The sequence below is a fragment of the Crotalus tigris genome, unplaced genomic scaffold, assembly GCF_016545835.1.
Source record: "Crotalus tigris isolate CLP2741 ecotype Arizona unplaced genomic scaffold, ASM1654583v1 scf7180000023654.2194447, whole genome shotgun sequence".
In the NCBI taxonomy this organism is placed as follows: Eukaryota; Metazoa; Chordata; class Lepidosauria; order Squamata; family Viperidae; genus Crotalus; species Crotalus tigris.
This window is the reverse complement of record NW_024100101.1, coordinates 1,098,134-1,110,808: the sequence shown is the minus strand read 5'-3', so window position 1 is coordinate 1,110,808 and position 12,675 is coordinate 1,098,134. Positions and strand designations below refer to the sequence as shown.

At 41.6% G+C, this 12,675-nt stretch overlaps 1 protein-coding gene across 2 annotated transcripts in view; it reads left to right on the top strand.

Moving 5' to 3' along the window:
• Positions 1 to 7,760, top strand: part of SLC29A3 (solute carrier family 29 member 3) — a 61,929-nt gene extending 54,169 nt beyond the window's left edge. For both annotated transcript variants that reach the window (XM_039320510.1, XM_039320511.1), the window contains 3 exons: positions 1,019 to 1,245; positions 3,636 to 3,798; positions 6,515 to 7,760. In XM_039320510.1, coding sequence (XP_039176444.1) covers positions 1,019 to 1,245; positions 3,636 to 3,798; positions 6,515 to 7,175 — 1,051 coding nt within the window. In that variant the 3' untranslated portion in view covers positions 7,176 to 7,760. The remainder of the gene's footprint in view (positions 1 to 1,018; positions 1,246 to 3,635; positions 3,799 to 6,514) is intronic.
• Positions 7,761 to 12,675: the final 4,915 nt, after the last annotated feature.

The following is a 12,675-nucleotide window of genomic DNA, read 5'->3' as shown; positions in this document are numbered from 1 at the left end:
TCAGAAGCCAGCTGGGAAGGTTACAAACGGTGATCACATGATCCTGGGACAGTGCAACTGTCATAAGTACATGCCAGTTGCTAAGCACCCAAATTTTGACCACATGACCATGAGGGATGCTGCAACAGTCGTAAGTCTGAAAACTGATCGTAAGTCACTTTTTTCAGTGCCGTTGTAACTTTGAATGGTCACTAAATGGTTGTAAGTCAAGGACCATCTCCAAATATTGGCAGATATAAACCACATATACCAAAGGTCTGTTCTAAACATTTTTCCAAACAGGACTCTTCCCCCCCCCCATCATCATTCTAGTTTCATTTCCATTTCTTTCCCTTTTTTTTTCCTCCTGTCCATTTCCCATCCACCCCCCAACCCCCTGGATCCAGTATGGACACTCCCCAAAATGGTCTGTCCACATTTAGAATTTCCTAACCGGGATTTCCTCTTTCTAGCTATATAATTGCCTTTAAGTGTTTTGAAAATTTTCATCAGGAAAAGCAGCGGTAAGTGGAAGTTAAGAATTTTTAATTTGTAGAGAAGAGCATTTAATTTGCAGTACAAAGTGTGCATTCAGTCGTTTGGCATTTCTTAATTAAGCACATGAAAGAGAAAATCTGTGTGCAGTTTATCTAATTTCTTAGCCTCTTTGTCCTACCCTATTCAGCCTTATTCAAGAACCCTTTCCCTTCCTACCCTGTACCTTTCCCATGGTAAAAAAATTAACAGTTTAATACTTCTGTAAGCTTCTGAATGGCACAGAGCACTTTGGTGAAAAAGACATGTTCTGACTGGATAACAGAACTGAAACCAAGCAATTTGGTTCCAGGCTTCTTTGTCAGAAATGCTCTAATGCTGCAATTCTTTAATAGCTGTTTATGCTCGTTATTTTTTTTCTCCTGGCCCTTTCAAATAGCAAAGGAGCTTTTGTTGAAGTAATAAATGTATCCTCAGAACTGGGGAGAATCTTCGGGGATGCTTCTCAAGAGACCACCCGCCAACTCATTTGTTTCTTTTCCAGGGTTTCTGTCAATGTCCGTATTCTCTCCTCCCTGGCTGTCATGCTGGCCGTCTTCCTGGTGATCACTGTGCTGGTTAAAGTGGACACTTCAGCTTGGACAGTCGGATTTTTCATAATCACCATTGTTTGTGTGGCTGTCATCAGCAGTGCTGCCACCATCTTCATCAGCAGCGTCTTTGGCTTGTCAGGATCCTTTCCCATGAGGAATTCCCAAGCACTGATTTCAGGTTTGCTGTTCTGTTCTGTTGTTTTGTTTTGTTTTTAAAAAACATTTAAATAGATTGATTATTATAGCAGGTTGGTGGGACTCTTTCAGCACTGTGTCCTGTGATGACAGCTGGGTTAACACGGACCCTTGACTTTGCACTGAAGGTTTTTGTCCATGAGTAATGATGTGACAATTATTTCTATCTCAGGGACATTTTTAGCCTAGTTGACTTTTACAACAACCTGAAGAGGAAGCTTAAAATGAAAATTTATATTAAGAGGTCATACCTTTTCTTTGTTCTTATTGTTTCATTCTGTGGCATTTTTGGGGGGGGTGGTTTAATTTTTTTTACAGGTGTGGCTAATCCTTGGCTTATGACTGTAATAGAGACTGCCATTAGGATCACAGATTGTGATGGTTGTTAAGTGAGGCACCCATGTAATCGCCTCACTTAATGCACTCCATCCCTGCTCTCCCCAATGCAATGAGGTTGTCAAGTAGAGCATGGGGTGCCTCAGGCTTGGGGAGGGAGCCCTGGAAGGCCTTGTGCACTCCCTGGCCCACTTGCCTCAGACCTCCCCAAGCCTCCTTCACCCCCTGAGGCATCCTGTGCTCCTCTTTCCCCCTCTGAGTCTCAAATAGGCCTTGGGCCTGCTAACCAGATCCCCATGGGTACCCTATAGGCACGCTGGCTGAGGAATTCTGGGAGTTGAAGTCCACAAGTCATAAAAGGGCCAAGTTTGAAGACCCCTGCTGTAGGCTGTGTGGTGCCATCCCAGAAGCAGCTGCAATTTCAGAGTTCATTGCGGTTGCTCCAAAAATGGCGCCTGCTTCCTGGATGGAGTCACATGGCCTAAGGATGGCAAGGGGCAGAGTGACCTGTTCTTCTTCCCCAGCATGATCTCCAAGGCTTCCAGAAGGAGAGCTACAGTAAAAGGTAAGTGATTGGAGATGGGGAGGAAGGTGTGGAACCTGGCAAGGTGGATCCCTGCAGTTAGTCGAAAGGGTGAATCCACCGAAATGTTGTTCACATGACTATGGGGGTGCTGCAGCGACCCTAACTTCAAAACCAAGTCGTAAGTATCTTTTTGGGAGGTGGGTGTAACTTTGAACAGTCACTAAAAGCCAGTCCTAGTCAAGGACTACCTGTACTGAAAGAAATCATTTGCATTCAGCTCCATGTTTGTTTATATTTTGAGGGGGGGGGAAGCAAAGCTTTTCATTGTCTTATTTGATATTCACATTAAAGCTCATCTCCATAACTGATGAGTTCCAAGTTTGCAGGTATGAGTGATGAGTCCCCTAGAGGTTTATCAAGGATGGATGGCACTGGAAATGCAATCTGAGAATTTAAAAAATGTGGGGGAAGAAGAGAAGAGACAAAAATCAATATGTACTGAGATTTTTATTTTATTTTATTTTATTTACTTTTTTTCCTGGACCACAGCAACAAATGCAGTTGACCCCTGGTGGAGATCTTCACCACAGCACTTTTTGGAAGCCTTCCAATACTTAACCATACATTATATAAATTTATTTTATTATGACTATAAAATGGAAAGTCACATCAGGTGCTAATAAACCTTTGCGTTGTGTACTTAAACATCTTTCTGATAAAAATGGAAAGTCAAAGGACATTCTCATAAGACCAGACTAATAAGCGATGATATTTCTGTTTGTATATATTTGATCCAAAGAGCTAAAATTAACACAATTTTCCACATTTTGAACTCTTGGTTATCTATCATTTTCCTTTATAAATTTGTCACTCAAATATGGTTGGTAATCCCAAGATTTTTAAAGTAATGTTGTCTTTTTATTTCTCCAGAAATAGTTGTTTTGAGTCTCCTCAGAGGTGATTTTTGAAATTCCCACAAGATTCAAAAGTAATTTGCTTTTTATAGCTAGGGAGTTCCCCTACTCTGGTAATAGATAAATGAATTCCTCTTACCTTTTGATATATTTAATCCTTCTACACACGTTTGCTTGGATTAAAAGCAACATTAGTTGACCTGTGTGGTTTTTCATTACTCAAATTGTACAACTGCCTTATTTGTGCACATGTGTGTATGTGCCATCTGAACAATTAAAAATCTATATGAACTTAAAGATGACCTTACATCCACATTTATGGAATGACATGGGAATACATGCACAGTAATTGGACCACAAATTCATTATGGGCATAATCAACTAAAACTTCAGAATTCCAGGCAAAATGTCTAACCAGCATCAAAACTGGGATTATTGTAGTCTCTTGTTCCCCAATTTCATTTTCCCTGATTTGGCTGCCAAGCTGATTCTCATTCAACATGTTTCATTTTGACTAACCAACATTGGCTTGACCTTATTTCCATTTCATTGAGATTTGCGCTTCTTCTTCCTTACCCCCATATCCTCATCACATAGGGCAGGCCATGGGAGGAACTTTGAGTGCCTTGGCTTCAGTGGTGGATCTGGCAGCATCATCGGAAGTCACAAACAGCGCTCTGGCCTACTTCCTCATAGGGGACATCTTCATTGTGTTGTGCATTGTCATGTATCTGATTCTTCCGAAGCTGGAGTATGCCAGGTAACAACCACTGTCGGATTAGATCAATAATCAGCCTATGTTTAATGGTTGGGTTCTAACATACTTAGCTCTGGATGTCACGAGAGTGTCTTTTCATGAAAGCCTTTCCTATTATAGCTAGGGAAAGTGTTAGGTAGTGCCTCTGCTGCTTCTTGTTTCTATTTTCCCTCCCCAGGCTGATCAATGCAAGCTTGGAATGAAAATATATGATTTATTACAAGTTGTATTCTTTTCTTCTTCTTCCCTGACCGAAGACATACAATCTGGTATGGATACCGTGTCAATATAAAACAAACTCTAGTTTCGGAATCACTTGTGTTCCTGATGGTGTGTGTAGCCACCAGTCTTAAAACTCTGGAGCACAGTCTGTCCAGGTTTTCTAAAAAAACTGGGATTTGGCTTTTACAGATTGGCTGCTATCCCTGAGCAAGGAGAAGAACTTAGTCATCCTTAACTGATCTTGGAAGCTAAACACATTTAGTTCCAATTAGTATTTTGATAAAGAACCATAAAAGAATTCCACAGCTATGGATTGAACTGGAAAGTTGGGGGGGGCAAAAACATGTTGAAAGGAATGGAAAACTACTTCTCAAGGCTGCCAAGGAAAGGATGTAGATAAAGTACCAGGATTGGAGCTAGATTCAAGGATGACTTTTCTCTTTTCTCTTTTTTAATTATCCTTCTTGATGCTATTGATTTATTTGCAATGTAAAATGGTTGGCAGCTATTCCTTAAGGCCTCTTTCTTAGGCCTGTCCTGGCACATTTTCCAGCATTTAAAAATAATGTGTTCATGATCTTTTATGAAATTGAACAACTCAGTTGAATTTGATTATTTCCTCATTGTTCTTCAGATGTTATAAATACCACATTCCATAATTCATAATCAGTTTGCCCAAGAAGGTATTAATTTGAATTGAATTGTACAAATGACCAGATTAGACAGAATTGTTCTCTGAGCTGGTATGGGAAGCGTTTCAAACTTCCTCTGTAATTTGGTAAAGAGTCAACATTTTCTCATGGGTTAAGGTCCATGCAATGCATCTGTCAAAGTTGCATTCTTTAAATCTAATTTTCAGTAGCAGTGGACATGCTGTGAAAATAGTTCCCCAAAGTTGGGGTAGTTTCTTCCTAAATAAGTAACAGCTTGAAGAGTTTTCCCTTTCTCCTCCATGAAAAAAATAATTTTGTAATTTTGGAGAGACTTGGGAAGCGTCATCAAAGCTTCTGTAGAATACAGTTTTCTGCTTGGTCCAAGGAGCCAAATTAAACCAAGCTCCAAACATGACAGTCCATTCTCTGCATGAAAACATCTAGCAAAGCAGAACCTCCCACCTCTCTGGTAATTAATTCCTTTGTTAAATTGTTCTTCCTGTTAAGTAGTTTTCTGTTGAATTCTGCCTTCCTAAAACATGTCATGTCTTCCATTCTGGGGTGATAGAGAAGAGGTCTAGAATGGTTTTGGGGAACAGCCTTAGAGCTGCAGAATTTGTAAGTCACAAATATTGAGAACTGTATCAACCTTCAAATGTTTCTGGCCACAGCCATCTTCACTTCATTTTGGGTTGCCACAGCAATGGGAGGAGGGAGATGCACTCTTCTAGTTTAGTTTAATAACTTTCTTGTGGGAACCAAGGTCAGGCTGCCTAAGTGCTTGGCAGGCTGAAGCTATCATTAGAGAGCCCACCAACGTAGTTAATTGGAGATTGTGATTTATGACACAGGGGTGAGGAGTTCAACTTTTACTTTGTAATCTTGAGGGGGGAATTTTCAGTCTTGGTTTCACCTTTGTTTGTGCTGATACTATGTAGCCATTAAAAGTGTTCTTTGAGGAAAGCAAATGCTTTCTTATTTCTACTGGTCTCATCTATCAGAACCATGACATACTGGTTCAATAGCAGTAACTGCAAGAGGGAGTCCTAGTGGACAACCACTTCAATATGAGCCAGCAGTGTGCTACAGCTACTAAAAAAGCCAACACAGTCCTAGGCTGCATTAATAGAGGGATAGAATCAAGATTGCATGAAATGTTAGTACTGTTTTATAAGACATTGGTAAGACCACACATGGAATATTGCATCCAGTTTTGGTCACCATGATGTAAAAAAAAATGTTGAGACTCTGAAAAGAGGGCAAAGAAAAGCAACAATGATTATTAGGGGATTGGAGGCTAAAACATGAAGAAGGGTTGCAGGAACTGAGTGTACCTAGTCTAATAAAGAGAAGGGGTGACATGATAGCGATCTAAGAGACTGTTAGAAAGAAGTGGGGGGGGGGAGAGGTCAACCTATTCTCCAAAGACCAGAAGGCAAGACAAGAAACAATGGATGGAAACTAACCAAGGAGAGAAGCAACCTAGAACTAAGGAGGAGTTTCCGGACAAAACAATTTACCAGTGGAATAGCTTGCCTCCAGAAGTTGTGGGTGCTCCATTATTGGAGGTTTTTAAGAAGAGACTGGATAGCTATTTGTCTGAAATAGTCTTGTGTCTCCTGCTTGAGCAGGGGATTGGACTATAAGACTTCCAAGGTCTCTTGCATACTCTGTTATTCTTCTATTAAAGAATCAGAAGCAACTGAATGACTGAACAAACAGCAACGTGAGCAAATGAGCTCCTTTCCATCTCCTAACTTTCCTATCTCGATTTCAGTTTTGATTTCTCTGTTGGCTTGCTTTTCTCTGATCTTTTTTTCCCTCGCCCCCCCCCCCCTTTTCAGGTATTACACTGCAATGCTGTCACCAAATGCTTTACCCAGCAGTTACTTGGAGGAAGAGGATATGGCAGCAGATAATCCCAGCCAGCTGTTGCCAAACAGAAACTATACTGATAAAATCCCTCCTCTGTGGCTCATCTTGAAGAAGATTGGCATGTTAGGTTTCTGTGTCTTCTACGTCTACTTCATCTCAATCACCATTTTCCCTGCAATCTCATCCAGCATTGAGTCTGTGAACAAATTCTCAGGGAGCCCCTGGACAGATAAATATTTCACACCTGTCACTAGTTTCCTTCTGTACAATTTTGCTGACTGGTGTGGGCGGCAGATCACCGCATGGGTCCAGGTTCCTGGACCACGAAGCAAGTGGCTACCAGCTATGATTCTGCTGAGAACTTGTTTCATCCCCCTCTTCATGTTATGCAACTATCAGCCTCGAACGCACATTGCAAAAGTCACCTTTGCCCATGACGTGTATCCAGTGGTGTTTATTGTGTCCCTAGGACTTAGCAATGGCTACCTGAGTACCTTGGCGATCATATATGGTCCCAAAGTCACTCCGAAGGAACTGTCAGAGGCAGCAGGAGTGTTGATGATGCTCTTCATGCAGGTGGGGTTAGCACTAGGATCGGGCTTCTCGGTTCTTGTTGTCCATCTCATATAGATGGAAGATTTCAAGCCTGGAACTTCACTACTACGAGGACATTTTCAAAAAGACAGAGCAAACACTGGCCTACCAGTGGAGTATTCCATTTTTTAAGAAGTGGTGTAGGCCAGGGGTCCTCAACCTTGGCAACTTTAAGACTTGTGGACTTCAACTCCCAGAATTTCTCAGCCAGCTTTGCTCAGCCTCAGCTTTGCTGGCTGAGGAATTCTGAGAGTTAAAGTCCACAAGTCTTAAAGTTGCCAAGGTTGAAGACCCCTGGTGTAGACATTCTGGCTTTGGGTGTGCAGAAAAAGCTTGGAAATGCACCACAAAATGCAGAAGTGGAATTCCCATGTATTATTGAAGGTCTCGCTTTTTTTTCTTTTTCTTTTTCTTTCTTTTTTTGCAAATAGGGTTTTATTTTGATGGCAAGTAAATTTATGTAGCAATAGGACTCACATATCTTCACAGGTTTATGACATGGAAACTCTTGTGTTTTTCTATGGATATGAAGGAATTACATTCTAGATTTTAAAGCTCTCATTAAAATCAGTCTTCTAAATTATTCAGAATAATAAAAGTTCATTTGAGGAACTCTGCAAAGAAATCAATAGCTTACTCTGTCTTCCAATACATATTTTATATGATCTTAAGAGAAATATCCCTGTAATACAGTGTAGGATAAACATGTTAAAAATATAACAAATGCAGATCAGTCAAGTAGGATTCTCAAAAGCTTTTCATAGGAAGAGTAGCTGAGAAACAATTTTGGTTGAAGAACAGGTAACTTTAACCAATAAAGCTCTGGTGCATGTTTTTCAAGGGTAAATTACAACAGTGAATGCCAAATGAAGTTAAACAGAGATTAAAATGGGACCAACCATGATTTTTCATTCACTCTACCCTTACAGCTATGTAGCCTGGATGAAATTGGTAGGAGTTGCAGTATATACAATACATACATACATACATACATACAGACATATATATATATATATATATATTATAAAATACATATACATATACATATACATACATACATACATACATACATATATATAACATTATCCTGGATCCTCAAAGGGCTTTGAACCTTTTTGGAGAAAACATGGGTCCCTGTAGCCCAATGCTTTGCCTGCAGCCATTGGACAAGAACCTGAATTAGAAAATCAGGTTAATGAGGACAGATATGATATTGTTGCCATTACGGAAACATGGTGGGATGAAACCCACAAATGGAACACATAGCTAGAGAGATTTAAATTATTTAAAAGAAACAGACCAAATAAAAGAGGAGGTGGAGTTTCTCTCTGTATAAGAAATAACTACATCTCTATAGAAATAGCACAACAATGATAAAAACTCCTCAATGCATTTGGGTCAATATAAAAGGGGGAAAAATAACATTGCTATAGGTGTATACTATAGGTCAGTGGTGGTGAACCTATGGCACGTGTGCCAGAGGCAGCACTCAGAGCCCTCTCTGTGGGCATGAGCGCCATGCCCTGAGATGGCAACCGTCCCTCTTCAACCAGCCACCTGCTAAGTCGCCAAGGTCCCATGTGGCTGGATGAATCCCAGCACCCATGCGCTCGCTGGCCTTTGTGTGTGGGGGGGGGCAATAGTATCAGGCAGCAGCCACCCCAGCCCCTGCCTTGCCTTGTCTTGCCTTGCCCTACGACAATGGCACCCCTGCCCTGCCTCGTCTCACCTCGCAGGATGAGCCTCCTGCCTACCGCCCCACCTGCCAGAGACCCCCAACCCCGCCTGGCCCCCACAGGCATCCCTCTCCACGAGCAACATCATGACCACACTCACCCAGTCTGCCATGACCACCACAGCCACATCCACCCAGTGGGCCACGCCCACCTGGCACCCGGCGATAAATAAGTGGGTTTGGGGTTGCAGTTTGGGCACTCGGTCTTGAGGGAAGTTAGCCCAGAGAAAGAAATATTAAAAAGAGCAGAAAAATATATTTTTCCTCAAAAGGACTTTTTAAAACCAAACCTGGCTCCAAATCTATCTCTCTGCCCCAAGCAAGACTTTAGCCCCATACAAATGCAGATGTAAAACCATCAGAAAGTTGGAGCCAGAGCAATCAAGAAGACAAAAGAGAAGATCTGCATACCCCACCCAAACTCTAGGAGTCAGCCCCATCACCTGGGAAGCAGGATATGATAATAGAATTAAACCACAGATATCAAGGCCTAGACAAACACTCAGAAACAGTCTCAAGGTTCATGCCACAGGAACAGGAAACTATTCCAAACAACGCTAGAGGGGGTATAAAAGCCTACTACCCCATGTGCTCAGTCTCTTCTCTCCTCTGTACTTTCCTGAAGACCATCTTTCTGCAATAAACTGTAACCTTCTTCCCAAAGCAGTCACCATGTTTGCTTATTTATTCCCGGCTTGGATGAACCAGGATGAAGACCTTATTTCTATCAATTTGGCAACCCAGATGGGACTCCAAGCTATCCTCTCCAATGGACTGAGACTGGTAAGCCCCATCTTGCTGGCAGCAGACCCCCTTGTGTCTGTGGATGGGTTTCCCAGGCCTTGTGTAAGGACCCACCCCACTTTGCATCTTAAGAAGACAGAACTCTTGGAATAATTCTTCCAACTGGAATCCTTTATTAAGAAGAAGTGGTTGCAGGCGTGCTAGACAGGACTTGGGGTCCAAGCTCTCCCATTCAAGGTTTTAAGGGGTTCCCCAGTAGTCCCACCAAATCACCCCCCCTTCCAGTGATAGTTTCAGGTATCACAATTCCACCCCCTTTTTTCTTTCTTCCGTCTGGATGGAGACTTCAGATAAACTACATGAAAGGCAAATAACATTCTTTGTTATGGTAAGGTTCTTTGGTGCTAACTCTTTGAGGTTGCAATAAACACACATTCAGCATTCAGCTCCTTAAAAGTATACTGAAGGAAGTGAGGGCCATAAAGCCCCTTTGTTCTCCCCCTTCTCTCCCTCTTATGGCAGAATCCAGAGAAGGCAGAATTGGGAGTTTCTATATTTGATAATTAAAGATGAAATATAATTGGATTCTGACATGTGGAGCTAGGGTAGTAAAGGGAGTTTTGAGAGTTTGAGCTCAAGGGCTGCTTTGGAAAGAAGGTGAAGGTGAGTACCTGTAAATTTTAAGTTTAAAGCCCAGGGGAACAAAGAAAATGTGTGTATTTCTGTTTGGGTGAGTGAGAAGACTTTTTTTTTCCCAATCACAGTTGGATTTTGCGGCTTCTGGTCTTTCCTAGCCGCAGAAAGCATCTGTTTAATTGGCAGAACCTGGAAAGCATGGGGGTTGGCCAGAGCACAGAACCTTTTGTTAGGGAAAAGGGAGAGACTGTGTGAAAATGAAATGGAATGAGTGAATGAAAGAATTGGATTTGGGCAACTAGCTGGTAAGGCCTTTAAAGAAAGCAAAGTTAGGAAATTAAGCCTCAAGAAGGGAGCGGCCACTTACCTCCGAGAGCAAGTGGAGGTGCCCACGGACATTGGAGGCATCCGTAAACAGTGGTGTGAAGCCGGCCGGTCGAAGAGTAGCCTGTACCTTCTAACGAGGAAACCAGAAGTGTCTCTGCAGACCCCTTTTTGGTCTGAAAACGTGGCAGGATCCCTCAGAGGAGCTGTCCCACGAACTCTGTGAGGGATCCAGAGTGCTCCGTGAGTCCCATTTTTACCGGACTCACAAAGAATCGTTGTGGAAGAAAGAAGTCTCAAAAGGAGGCTTTGACTGTGTAGTGCCCTTTAGCGTCAAGGGAAAATCCCGTCATATAAGAATGGGAGGTTCCAATTCAAGGGCTGAGGTAGGTTTCCCAGTTGAAAGCTTGCTCATAGCCTAGGACAGGAATCGGCTTCCTGTCTAGGCCAGAATGGAAAAGAGGTAGGTAAAGAAACTATATGAAAAAAAAAATAGACTTTGCTTAGGGCGTTGCTGGGAAACCAATTTGGCTAAATAAAGGTACTTAAAAGGGAAAATAAGAAATAGTGATTCTCTCTCTCTCTCTCTCTCTCTCTCTCTCTCTCTCTCTTCTCTATGCAACCATGTGATATGTTTAAAATATGTGCTTTCCCTAACTTGAGTTATCTGAAATTTATGGTGGGAATGAGTAGGATGTGTAAAACTAAGACTTCTGTTCTCTTGTCTTTGTGTATATATGTTTGTCAAAGTCTGTGCGTGAGAGGTAAATGTGACTGTTAACTGTTTCAAATCCAAAGGAAAAAGAATTTTAAATTCTGCTAGAAATTCTGCTTAAAATAAGCCACAAAAAGGAAATACCTCACTCTGTTTGTCTGGCCAACAAACAGAGTGAAGAAAAAAAATTGTGTTTGTTTGTTTGTTTTCCTCATTCTCTCTGTGTACGCTCAAGAACAGCCTTAAGTTACCAGGAGGGATTGTTTTAAGTTTATCTGTTGGAAAAGTTTCACTTGCATTTACTGTATGTGTTTTATCTATCCTTTTCCTGAAAAATGTGTGTCTATCTACAAGAGCCTTTTGAAACTCAAGTCTGCTTGTATGGGGAAATAATTTTTTAAAGTTACTTTTCTTACCTATCACTTACTGGTGAAACAACTATGAAGCTTTCTGAAACATAAGCATTTCTCAATCTCTAAAATGATGTGGTCTATTTTAGAATAAATGTTCTCCTACCTCTGGAAAGTTGCACACCTTAAAATATTAGGCTTTAAAATTATTTGGAGTTTTCAGCATTCTCAAGCTGCCTAGCATTTTTTTTCTCCTCTTCCTTTCAAGTTGCAAGTTCTTGTCCATAATATGTTGCAAATGGTCAAGTTCAAAGGTGAAACATTTCATTTTGTCGTTCCCCATTTGTCTATGTTTAATAACTGTAGTATTAGTGCCCTTTTCAAACTGCCTGCAAGCTACCCCCTTCCAATTCTTTTCCTGCCCTTTGTTCTCCATACCTTTTGTCTGCCTCTCCTGGTAGAGTCCACCCAGAAAGCGGGGGAGACCTTGTTCTTGTATCTTTCAGCCCTGAAACCCTCTCCCAAGCCTTTGGAAGCAGAACACACAGACCCAGATGCTGCCTCCATCCATTTGAGCCATGGAATTGGGTTTTGAATCCAGCCATCCACTAAAAAAGCCACCATGAATTTGAGTGGAAAATCTTCCCAAGTCCTACCATTTACCCAGATGCCTGTGAGAGCTGCAGAAGGAAGGAGTCCTGGAGCCACTGATGCCATGTGAAGCCTCAGAAGAGAAAATTAGACTGTGGGGGGAGGGTGGAAACTCATTGTAAACTTTTCTTTCTTGCCCCATTTGTATTGTAACAAGCCAGTTGAATGTATTAATGGAGAGATGGCACTTGGGAATAGGTGGCAGAACAAGTACTGAACACCTTGGACTTCTATCTGGTGGGAGGGAAAATTTATCCAGAATGTTTGTATTGACTATTTTGTAAAAGTGCACACACACACACCATTCAGAATCATACTTGAATCTATCCCCTCCACCTACCTTCAGTAAAGTTCCTCAGGCTGATTTTTGCTCTATTGCAC